Here is an 11,517-nt window from a genome sequence, read left to right as displayed (position 1 = left end):
GAAGTTCTTTCCTTCCTGTGTCCACACTTAGCACTGCAGCCTGGACTGATGACTGTGTGGGGCCCACTGGTAGGGGTGCTCCCCTCTAAGCAGCTGCGTGGAGGGTTTGTGTAAGTAGAAATTTTATAATGAGTTGGGTAAATAGCTAAGGGAGTGATTAGCAGGTTTTAGGGTAAATGTATATTTCACTTTATGAGAAACTGGTGATATTTTCCATAGTGAGGCGCTATTTTCCATTCTTGCCAGCAGCAAATGGGGCTCCCTATTGCTCCCCATCCTGGTTGGCACCTGGTGCACCCCCTTATCTGAGGTCTCACTTTCCAAAGTTTCAGTTTCCCTCAACCCAATGGGGTCCAAAATTTTTGTCAGGTAACAGCGACATCAGTCACACAACTTTTATTACAATAATTTGTTACAATTGTCCTAAGTTACTAGTTATTATTATTAACCCTTATTCTACCTCAGTCATGAATTAAGCTTTATCCTCGTACAGGAGGAGAATCTCGGTGCTGGCGGTGTCTCAGGCACCCGCTGGGGTCTGGGGTCATAGTCCCTGTGGACATAGGGGACTGAGGCTCTGCTTTGGGTCTAGACCGGCCACAGGGGTGTGACAGCATCTGCTGATGGTTTTCATCCCCGTTTCCCTGCAGACACAATGTCCAGTGTCTTTCCATGTATTTGCCGTCTCTAGAGCTGCCTTGGTGACTGAGGGTTTTCCTATGTTTGCAAAGGTCATTTGCTCCCTCACTGCCGAACTCTAAGGCTCCGACGCACACTCTAAGTCACATCTCTTGTCACTTATGTCATGTCCAGCTCTCTCCCCCATCTGTAGCCTGAGCACTTTATAGGCCTGACGCTCCTGCCAGTGCATAAGCTGAGTGGGTCAGAGTGGGGGGCCAGGTGATGGGGAGACGGTGTGACTCAGTGTTTCTGTATGTGCTCGAGTTGCTTTTGAATTCCCTTGTGTGTGCATGGATGTTAATTATTATTAAAGTAATTTACTATGTGGAAACCAATTACACGAGAATCCCTAACACTGTGAAACACTTGGCAGATCCCCTCATCACGTGTTCTCATGCTCTGACCAGCCACTCTGGGACCCGCCCTCTTGTCACTGAACTGTTTGCCTCAGAATTTCCCCCGACATAGGTGGGCTGGCTGGATGTCACCTCTACTCCTTGAAAATAGCAAAATGCCATCTTTTTAAAACCATCAGGACTTTTAATATAATAATAAATGATCACATCTTCCCCCAAGGAAGGGAGACCTCTGTGGACCCCACAGGGAGCAGGAGCCTGAGGAGTGGGGGAGGGGCTGTGAGTGCCCCCACCACCACCCCCCCGGCCTGAGCAGTCTTGTAGCGCGGCACTTCAGCTCTGCTCTGAGCCTGAGGACCACCACAGGAAGTCCCTTGACAATGTAGGAAGACCTGCCTTACTCTGGTGAGATGTATATGTATGATGTGGACTTTATGTGCTATAATGGACATTAATTATAAAACATATACAATGTTACAATGGGAAAGTAAAAGACACTGTAGTCTTCACACTTGGAGAGATTTTGCTTTATTCTTTCCTTGTCGTTTTCCATTCTGCCACTGCCTGAGGCCATCTCTGTCTCTGTCTCTGTCTCTCTCCCCCTCAGTTGGTGAGCACAGAGCCCAGTGGGCTCAGACCTGCACCCCCAGGTGTCTCTGCCCAGGTCACCACTCCCACCCCCTGAGAGGCCCTTTCCCACCCCCTCCTTCCCTTAACCCCTCACCATCCCCTCCCCCCCACTCTTAGCTGATGAATGATTCCTTTTTCTTTCATAAAATGTGAAGCACTCAGGTGAGACCTGCACATCGCCCTGCACCTGCACCTGGGTCCCTCTGCCCCAGCAGGTGATGGGAGAAGGCCCCCTCCTGTCTCAGGTCCCCCTCAGCTTGGTGAAGGACGAGGCCCCCCTGTCCCCTGGGTCATCAATTCCCACTCTCTTCTGGCTCATTCTTCCCTCTATGAAAACAGGCCCTAATATCTCCCATTTAAAAAATATTCTTAAATCAACCTGACAATCTCCTCCACAAAAACCTAAATTTGATCCCATGTGCTTAAACAAGGGCCCATTTCTATGACACTCCTTAGAGAACAATCCCTGAGAGTCCTCCCTCTCACCCACTGGGTGTCTTTTTTTTTTTTTTCAAATTATATGTACACATATGAGTCTATCTACACACACACACACACACAGAGTTTATGGCCCTGCCGCTACAGGTCTGTTATGAAGCCAGAGGCCCCCTCTCCCCTGACCAACTGCCTGAATCTCAGAGACAACCTACATAATTTCATGCCACTGAGTCTCTCATTGCCACTCTGTGTCTCCAAATACCATGTAATAATATTTTCTGTGTTTTTGACTTTCATGTCTCATCTTGAGTGAATTGGCTTTTCTTTTATACAACATCAATTACATTATCATTTCATCAGATCTATGGGTACACAACATCTTATTATTTAATATAATTGTTAAATATTTCCTGTTATTTAAACTAACTGACAATGTTTCTCAGGAGCCAGAGGAGGAAAAGCATTTCAGACCAGGAGAGAGTAAAAGCACTGCCAGCTGTTGGTAACAATGAGCAAAGTGTTGACTGCAATGAGGCCCCAAGTCTGGGGGTGATGGTCACTGTCAGTCCCCTACAGGCAGGTCCAGCACCTGAGCCCAGAGGAGAAGGGCTGCCTTGGGGAGGGAGGGGGAGTAGCAGGGGAGTGGACAAAGACTCCCTATCCAGTGTGAAGAGCTGTTTGCCCTGGCCAGGGAGGCTCAGGAACACAGAGGAGCATTTCCTCAGGCCTGAAACAAAAAGTCTGGAGACAAAGTAAACCTGGTTTCTGTTCTGGAAGCTGCAGAGAGATCAAGCCACAGACTGGGCCTCAGAGGAACAATGACTGTGACACCCCCAGCTCAGGGGCACTGGGCACCTGGGGTATTCACAGGGTGTCTGTTTCCACTCAGGGCCTGAAGAGCTCGACACCCACTCACCATCTCAGTGAGGTTATTAGTGTATTTAACACTGGCTCTGCTCAGGCCCCAAGAGGCGCCAGCCCCAGACAAGGGGACACAAATCTCAGCACCAGTGAGAGTGATTCAGCTAAAGCCTGGGAAGCAGGGAGCTGACAGTGACAGCCCCCCTCTTTACAGACACCCCTGTAGTGAGGGCTGTGACTTGTAATGTCTTTATTTTCATGTTCTCAGAAAGCCAAAGAAAGTTGATGATTTTGTGAAAATTTATAAGGTTTCTGACTTGTATGTTTTCTGTCAATAACTTGTTACATAATTGTAAAGGAATATTCACATAAAGGAATTGAGGTGCTTTGAATGACTTGATAAAGGTAAACTATAAAGAGAAATCACTGTTTTTTTCTTTTCATTCTATCCCTGGAGGTTTGTTTTTGCTAGAAGTCACCATCCCCTGCTCTGACACAACGATGCTTCATAAATTGCCTGCGCACACACAGCATTCTTGATCCAACTTGTGAGAACACCTTGTGTGTCTACAGACACATGGAGACAATCCGCTGCTCTCCCTGCAGGACCCATAGTTAGAGGTGGGAAGGAAAAGGGAGAGTCCGATGGGGTTATTTGCTGAAAAGTCAGAGAATAACACATCACAGGTGGATGCTGGGTGAGGGTGGTGTGGTCACACTCATCTGCAGACGTCTGAACCTGAACCTCAGATCTAATTCAATGCTGTAAATAAGTTACCTCAGTAGACACAATTAAAAATAACTCTGAAGATAAACCAGGCCCAGACTCAGTTCCAGGGGACTGTGATCGAGGACTGTGCTGGGAATGGCCACGCCATGGGCTGAAGGCTGGGCTGTGAGAGGACTGACCAGGGTGGGGTGGGGACCAGTTACCCTGTGAAGGGCCCATCAGTAAGACATGCAAAGGGTCATCTGTACCTGTAAGGTTCCGGCACCTGGGCAGGGCGGGGCAGGACCTTGAATCTAGAGCTGTGACTCTCTGTGTACCCGTAGCTGACTAACCTTGAGCCCCCTAAAGTCTGGGAGCTGCCTGCATCCCAGGCACGGATAAGAGTCATTGATGAACCAGTTTCTGAAAAGCAGCTTCCAAGCCCTATAAAAGCTGACCCGTGTTCCCCAGCAGACCCAGTGGGAGTCAGTGAACCTCCCCAGGGAGCACAATAAAGTTCCTGCCTGTCAGAAACTGCCTGGATCTCTCTCTCTTAACTGTGCTGAACCTTTCAGTGTACAATAAAGTAAACCTATATCCTAATGTTCTTCACTAGGGACAAAGCTCACCAAAGTATAAACTTAAGATTTACATATTACTCTAGGCCCTCGCTGGTGGCAAAACGTGGTAAAGCACAGGACTAGGAAGCTAACGGCAATCGCCTCAGCACAAGTTCTATCCTCAGCCAGCGAGGTGACTCACACAGTGCGGCAGACCTCTCCTGTCTCACCCACTGCTTCCCTCAGCAGTGTATGCAGTGGATCTGACTGGTGGGTTCCCCAATCTGTCTCTGGTGATTCCTCTGACCCTCACACCTTTGGCCTGTACCCCAGCTCTTATATGCATAAATAAATAAATCTTTAAAAAAGATTACATATTACTCTAAATATGAATTTTGACCCTCCCTGGTGGTGCAAGGGTTAAAGTCCAGCACTATCAGGCTGTCCCCAGCCACTTAGGTAGGAGCAGAATCCCACTCAGGGAGCTGACCCCATGGCCCAGCAGACCTCTCCTGTCTCCCCACCTCCCCTCATGAGTGTATTTCAGTAGATCCACCTGTACTGTTCCCCACTCTCTGTTGAATCCTCCCTCTACCCACTCCTCTGGGATACACCCCATTCTTGTATGCATAAGTAAGTAAATAAATCTTTAAATATGAATTTTATCACAAAAAATTTGAATCCTAGTTACTTAGTTGAATGATGAAGAGTTGAGAAATGAAATTAACTCACATCTGCAACTGACTCCTAATCTCATTAGGGGAATAAGGTTGAGGAGAGATGTGGGTGGGACTTGGTTATGCTGTCTCAACTGCTCTGTGCCTTTGGCTTGATTATTCACAACATAAGGAGACAGAGAGACAGACTCGAGGGCAGATGTGTGTGACAGCAAATGTGGGAAATGCTAAAGCTGGGGCCCAGTGGGTGTGGGCTCATAATCACTTCAGCTCCTAGTGTGCTTGAAAATGCTCACAGAGTATCACAGGCTGGGGGTGAATCCTTTGGGTGACAGTGAGCCCCATTCAGCTGTGCCCTCCCCAGCATCCTTCCTCTGGGCTTATTACTAAAAGAATCGCCAGCACTCCACACCCGACCATCTGTGTTGAAACTAAAATCCATCTCTTAGTTTTACCACAAACTCACAAACCCTGCCCACACACACTACTTCCCATGCAGACAAATGGCAAGTTGGTCAGGGCAGCAGAGCAAATTTGCCTCTGCAGAACTCAGCTCCTCCCACTCTCACTCCCCAAGGCCTGGGGTTCCCAGAGCCGCCCATCGGTATCACCCGCCCCAGTCACACAGTCCCCACTGAGGCCCCAGACTTCAGCCCTCAACATCCTCGGGGCCAGGCAATGACTCCAGCGCTCCTGCTGCTGCTCTCCAGGGTCCTGGTGGAGACATGGGCAGGTGAGGCAGGTCCTGACGGAAAGTGGCTGCTGGAGAAAGAAGGAGCCCCTGGCAGGGATGGAGACCCCGGGAAAGCAGGGTCTCCGCCACCCCAGGCCCCCTGACCTCTCATGCCCGTCCTTCCCGGGTCCCTTTGTGTCCCACCAGCCTCTCGCCTCCTCTTGCCCCCTGAGCCTCTGCCCTCCTCATCCTGTTGCCCCTTGTCCTTGGGGACCCGGACCCCCGCGCGCAGGGAAGAAGGTCCGCCCAGCCTCCCCCCTCCCGCCCCCAGGCTTCCACTCCCTAAAGATTTTCTACACCGCGAGGTCCCGGCCCAGCGACGGGGAGCCCCTAGTCACCTCCGTGGGCTACGTGGACGACACGCAGTTCGGGCGGTTCGACAGCGACTCTCCGAATCAGACCGTGGAGCTGCGGGCGCCCTGGGAGGGGGAGGTGGGACAGAAGGATCTGGACGAGGAGACGCAGAACCAGAGGCGCACGGCGCAGAGGCTCAGAGCGCTGCTGCAGGACCTGCGCGGCCGCTACAACCAGAGCCCGGACGGTGAGCACTGTGGGCTCAGTGCAAGGTCACCCCCATTCCCACCGACCTAAGGCTCAGGACCCGAGCGAATCCCGAGTTTACTGTACCCCACACACCCCAGCAACACTACACAGAAAGAGCCCGCGAGTCTTTCACCTAAGATATTGTAAGTTTATGTTTGTTCAGGACAGGAAGTCCGGGTGCAGACGGGGTGATCCGGGGGTTGACCACAGGGTCCTTGTTCAGGATCTCACACCATCCAGAGGAAATGGGGCTGCGATGTGGGGACCGACGGGCGCTTCCTCCGCGGATACGAGCAGTTCGCCTATGACGGCGCCGATTACATCGCCCTGACCCTGGACCTGCGCTCCTGGACCCCCGCGGACCCGGTGGCCCAGATCACCCAGTGCCAGTGGGAGGCGTCGGGGAGGGCGGAGCAAGTGAAGAAACTCCTGGAGGAAAGGTGTGTGCACTGGCTGCTCAGATTCCTGGACATGAGGAATCAGACTCTGCAGCGCGCAGGTAAGAGGGGCTGAGAGCTCCCCCATCTCTCCGCAGGCCGGCACCCCCAGGAACACGGGGTAATGGGTCTTACAGGGTCCCCTTTCTGGTCTGGAGAGGGAGGCGTCCTCTGGTCTCATGAGAAGACCTCACCTTCTCTGGACAGTGAAGGGATGCAGTCTCTCCTGGATGGAGGGGACACGCCCCTGAACCAATCCTCACTGCATCCTTTTGAGACAGCAGCAGCCACCCTGGAACCCAAGAGTTTCTCTCTCAAGGTCTCGTTTTTTTGGCCTGAGAATAGTTTTGGACCTGACTCTGCCTTTCTGTGTCACTCACTCCTCCCCCCCCCCCAGGTCAGCAGCAGAGTCTGTGTCCTCCTTAGAGACCTGCACCCTCCCACCCTGGGCCCTCACCCCATGATCCCAGATTCCCCAGACAGGACTGGGCTCTGGGTTTTGTGCTTCCTCCTCCAAACCAATGTCCTGTCCATTCTGAGGATGGTCACGTGAGGATACTCAGTGTCTATGGAACACACTGGATAATAACCCAAACTGTGATATTTCTGATTTGTTCCCTTTCAGATCCTCCAAAGACACAGATGACCCACCACCCCACCTCTGACTATGAGGTCACCCTGAGGTGCTGGGCCCTGGGCTTCTACCCTGCGGAGATCACCCTGACCTGGCAGCGAGATGGGGAGAACCTGACCCAGAACATGGAGCTGGTGGACACCAGGCCTGGGGGGGATGGAACCTTCCAGAAGTGGGCGGCTGTGGTGGTGCATTCTGGAGAGGAGCAGAGATACACATGCCATGTGCAGCATGTGGGGCTTCCGGAGCCCCGAGTCCTGAGATGGGGTGAGGAGGGGGACCTGGGCACAGAGGCTCTTCTCAGGGGGATCAGGGGCCCTTCTGAGGGTCTTCAGAGGGTCAGGATGAAAGGCCTGGGTCTCAGAGTCTCCCCTCCCCTTCCCTTCCAGAGCCCCCTCTTCAGTCCTCCACCCCCACTGGGGGCCTCATTGCTGGCCTGGTTCTCCTTGGAGCTGTGCTCACTGGGGCTGCGGTGGCTGCAGCTGTGATGTAGAGGAAGAAGCACTCAGGTAGGGAGGGGCGTGAGGGATGTTGTCCACTGGGGGCTCTCAAGTCCCTGTGAGAACGTGCCCCACCTGGTTAATGGGAAGCACCATCCAGACATGTGTGCTACCCAGAGGGCTTTTGGTCCAGTCCCCCCTCACCTCCTTTCTTCATTTTCCTGGTTCAGCCCTGGGTCTTCAGTCACGGTTTTGAAAACTCCCCTGTGGCCAAGAATTGGGGATTCCTTTAGGACTTCATGGGCTGACTCTTCCCTGGTCTCACATGATGTCTCTTCCCACAGGGGGACAAGGAGGAAGCTACACTCCGGCTGCAGGTGAGTGTGGATCAGGGGTTTGGTCCCTGAGCCCCTGGGACAGTGTAGATGGAGCCCCTGGGGGAGTCACCCCATCAGTCCCTCCTGTGGTCTCCTCTCTCATGGCTGTGACCAGGTTCTGTGTTGTTCTCCTCCAGGCAGATACAGTACCCTGGGCCCTGATGTGTCTCGCAGTCCCCAAAGTTTAGACCCTGAGGCCTGCATGGGAGGGGCTGGGGCAGAGAGGAGGGACTAGGTTATGGGGGAACAGTGAGGGGGGCATTCTGAGGATGGGTGGGCTATGGAGAATGTCCACACTTCAGGTCATTCACCTGAATCTCTTCAATGTGATTTTCTTCCACAGTGTGAGACAGCTGCCTTGTGTGGGACTGAGTGTGACAGGATTTCTTTCCCCCCATTTTATGATTCATGATCTCCTGGTTTAAACTGTAATGAGAAACCACATCACACCTGTGAGAATGGCCCAAATCAAAAAGACCATAAAAGACATCTGTTGGCAAGAACATGGAAAAAGGAGAATAGTTTTACACTGTCTGGGGGTGTAGACTGGTTCAGCCCTTATAGAAATCCGTGTCAAGGTTTCTGAAAAGACTGAAGTGGATCTGCGATGGATGCGCAGGCCCCTCCCCGGTGTCTGGAAGACTCAGACTCAAGACTGTGACAGGAAACACCACCCCTTGGGCAATGAGCACCAGTGACAGCAACCAAGCCGGGCAACCGCCTCAGTGGCAGGGGAGGGGGCAGGGTGGGATCCAGCTGTCAGAAACACCAACTCCTGCCATCTCTGCAGTGGGGGTGGCGCTGGAGGGTCTGTGCTGACCCGTGGGATCAAAGGAGAGAGACAGACACCTGAGGGCGTCACTACATGTGACCATGGAGACCCAACCCACACAGAGGCCAGGTGGGGCAGACTTCAATCCTAACCCTGCGCCCCCAGGCTGTGCCTGGTGCTGACCAGGGCTGCAGACCAGCCCGGGCTTCCTGGCCTGGCAGCGCTGTGGGGAGTGAATCTCTCTAGCTTGGATCAGACTCATTTGATGACAAAGCCTGATGCCAGCTGACGAGTCTCCCATTGTGTCTTGTGCCTACAGCAAGATTCTGGGATCCTCCAGCCTCTGTTGTTTCCTGGGGCTGAGACAGATCTTGTACTTGATGCTGCAGTTTATGATTTTACAGCATTTTTATGTCCAACCATAGGGTCAGAGGTGACACCTTCAGACAAACTGTTCTTCTCCTGACTGACAAGTATTGGTGCTTTGAGCATTTTTCTCTTTATGACACTGAACTTGTATTATGTCTATGATCATTCTCTAGTGAACCACCCACAGTTTTTAAAGAACCAAGTCTGCTGAGAACCATGTTTACCATCACCCTGTTACCAGGATTAAGTTTTCTCAGAACCTCACAGTTCCTGTGGGGCTGAGGGTTACAGCATATTACATACAGCACAGGAGAGTCTCCACAGGCTGCACCCAGCTCATCCCAGTGTGCTGCCCTCCCTCTTCCTCAGTGGCATGTCCCCTAACAGGCCTTCACCTCAGACCCTGTGCGAGCGCGTCCCCAGACCTCTCCTCCGGGAGATTCCTGCTCACCCGCAGGCCATGCTCCTCCCTGTGGGCTCTCTTCAGCGTCTACCTGTCCCCTCTCCCTGCCCATCTTCCCACTGCCCAGCGGGTTTATTTAGGTTGTACATCTCGGTCGGTATCGGCACAACTTCCACTCATGACAGTGATTTCTGTCCTCAAATCTGTAACCGATAGGTCTTATGACATAAATGTATGGCTTCAACAGGTGAGTGTCCCCCTCCCCACATCCCCTTCTCTATCCTGTGTCTCCTTCTGGCTCTAGTGGCTCTGAGGCTACTCTTTCATGAAGGGTGTGGGGGCCCTGCCTCTAGAAAGATGGGGTGCTCCCCAACCACGCATGTGATGACACAGGTGAATGCAGTCACTGAGCTGTAACAGGAGGGGAAGGGGTGATAACTGCTCAGTGAAGGGTTTATGGGTTTCAAAAAGTCACTTGTCAAAATATAAAAATACCTTTGCCCTCATTTTTTTATTTTATTTTTATGTGTTCAGAAACACTTGTTAGTCCTTAATTTATTCTACCCTATTTATCAACTGTGTGCCTGGTTCTATGTACAAAATAGATTATTTATCTTCAAAGAGCTGCTTTCTAGCAGGAGACACTGAATAATAAATATAACAAACTTATTAAACCCCCACCTATGGAGGGGCTGAGAGAGGGGACCGGCAGGGGCAAGTCGGGCAGCAGGGAGGAAGAGTTTGGGGGCAGCTGTGTCCATCAAGGGGGTCAGTGTAGAGGGTGGGATGGAGCAGAGCCCTGGGAGGGGTGTTGGGGTAAGGGTCCATGGAGGGAACATCCTGTGGGGGGCTCACTGGTGCCAGGTGTGCAAGGACAGAGCAGGGAGGGTTAGCTGGGGCAAGGTGAGGGGGAGAGTCACAGAAGGGGGTGTCAGAGGCCTGGGAAGGGGTCACCTGTGGGCTGGAGTTACTGTAGGTGGGGAGCCCCTGCCAGGCTGTGAGCAGAGCAGGACCTAGTTGAGCTTCCAGGTGAGAGGGGCCCAGACTGGGGGTGACAGGAGAAACTGGTCTATGTTTCTCAGGTGAGGGAGGAGGGGTCAGGCCAAGGTGGGGAGGGGGCTCAGAAAAGGAAGTGGCTCTTTGGGGGGTGCAGGGGGCTCCTGAGGACCTCACAGTCCTGTCCTGACCTTCCCAGACCTCCTCAGGCCAAGGGCTCTGACTGGGGGACAGGCCAGGTAACTGCTCTGCCATGTCCTCAGAAAACAAAGAGGGGGCTGTTTTCCCCTGAACATTTCTTACAAGAAAAAAATACAATGGCCTCTTTTCCTGCACAAGTGATGGTCACCCCTCATTTTAGAAATCCAAGGTCACCACTGTTTGGGATTTTTATGCAGGGACCATTTGGTTTCTGGGGTGTGACAGCCTAGAACTGGCCCCTGGTGACCCTTAGGGTCCAAATGCCCTCCTCCTGCAGAGGGAGACTCTTTCCTTGCACTCAGGGACTCTCCGGCACCCGGAACACAGGGTCCCATAAGACAGTGTCCCCACAGGGGTGTGTCCCAGTAGAGACCTCTCCCCCAGCACAGGGGCCTGGTGTCCCATCTCTCAGAGGAGCCTGTGACTCAGTAGCGAGACCCCTAGTTCCCATCTGTGGGACCCAGAGCTTCATTGAGGTGAGTCCCTGCCAGCACCTACCCCCTGCTAGAGCCAGAGCCTGAGTCAAAGTTTCACTGATGTACACAGGACCCCAGGGCTACCCCTGGGAAAACTCAGAACAGGTCATGTCAGTGACTGTACGATGGTGATGGCACATGAGTGATTAGGTGATGGGAAACCCACAGGGACTACAACTGAGATGGAAAATGCACAAAATGATGTAAAAATAAACTATTATATA

At 52.4% G+C, this 11,517-nt stretch overlaps 1 protein-coding gene across 2 annotated transcripts; it reads left to right on the top strand.

Annotated features, from left to right (window-relative positions):
* Positions 1-5,136: 5,136 nt before the first annotated feature.
* Positions 5,137-7,769, top strand: LOC101635503 (patr class I histocompatibility antigen, A-108 alpha chain-like). Of its 2 annotated transcripts, XM_012734384.1 has the most exons (6): positions 5,137-5,161; positions 5,601-5,645; positions 5,917-6,186; positions 6,412-6,687; positions 7,251-7,526; positions 7,649-7,769. In XM_012734384.1, the coding sequence occupies exons 1-6, from the start codon at positions 5,137-5,139 to the stop codon at positions 7,750-7,752; spliced, it is 996 nt and encodes a 331-aa protein (XP_012589838.1). In that variant the 3' UTR covers positions 7,753-7,769. The 2 variants fall into 2 exon arrangements, with proteins under 2 accessions (XP_012589838.1, XP_012589837.1); XM_012734383.1 differs by lacking the exon at positions 5,137-5,161 and having other exon boundaries at positions 5,591-5,645.
* The last annotated feature ends 3,748 nt before the right edge of the window (positions 7,770-11,517 follow it).

Source organism: Condylura cristata, unplaced genomic scaffold (assembly GCF_000260355.1).
Source record: "Condylura cristata isolate star-nosed mole 26May11 unplaced genomic scaffold, ConCri1.0 scaffold00055, whole genome shotgun sequence".
NCBI lineage: Eukaryota > Metazoa > Chordata > Mammalia > Eulipotyphla > Talpidae > Condylura > Condylura cristata.
The sequence above is the reverse complement of the archived record's forward strand: the minus strand, read 5'-3'. Positions and strand labels throughout refer to the sequence as shown.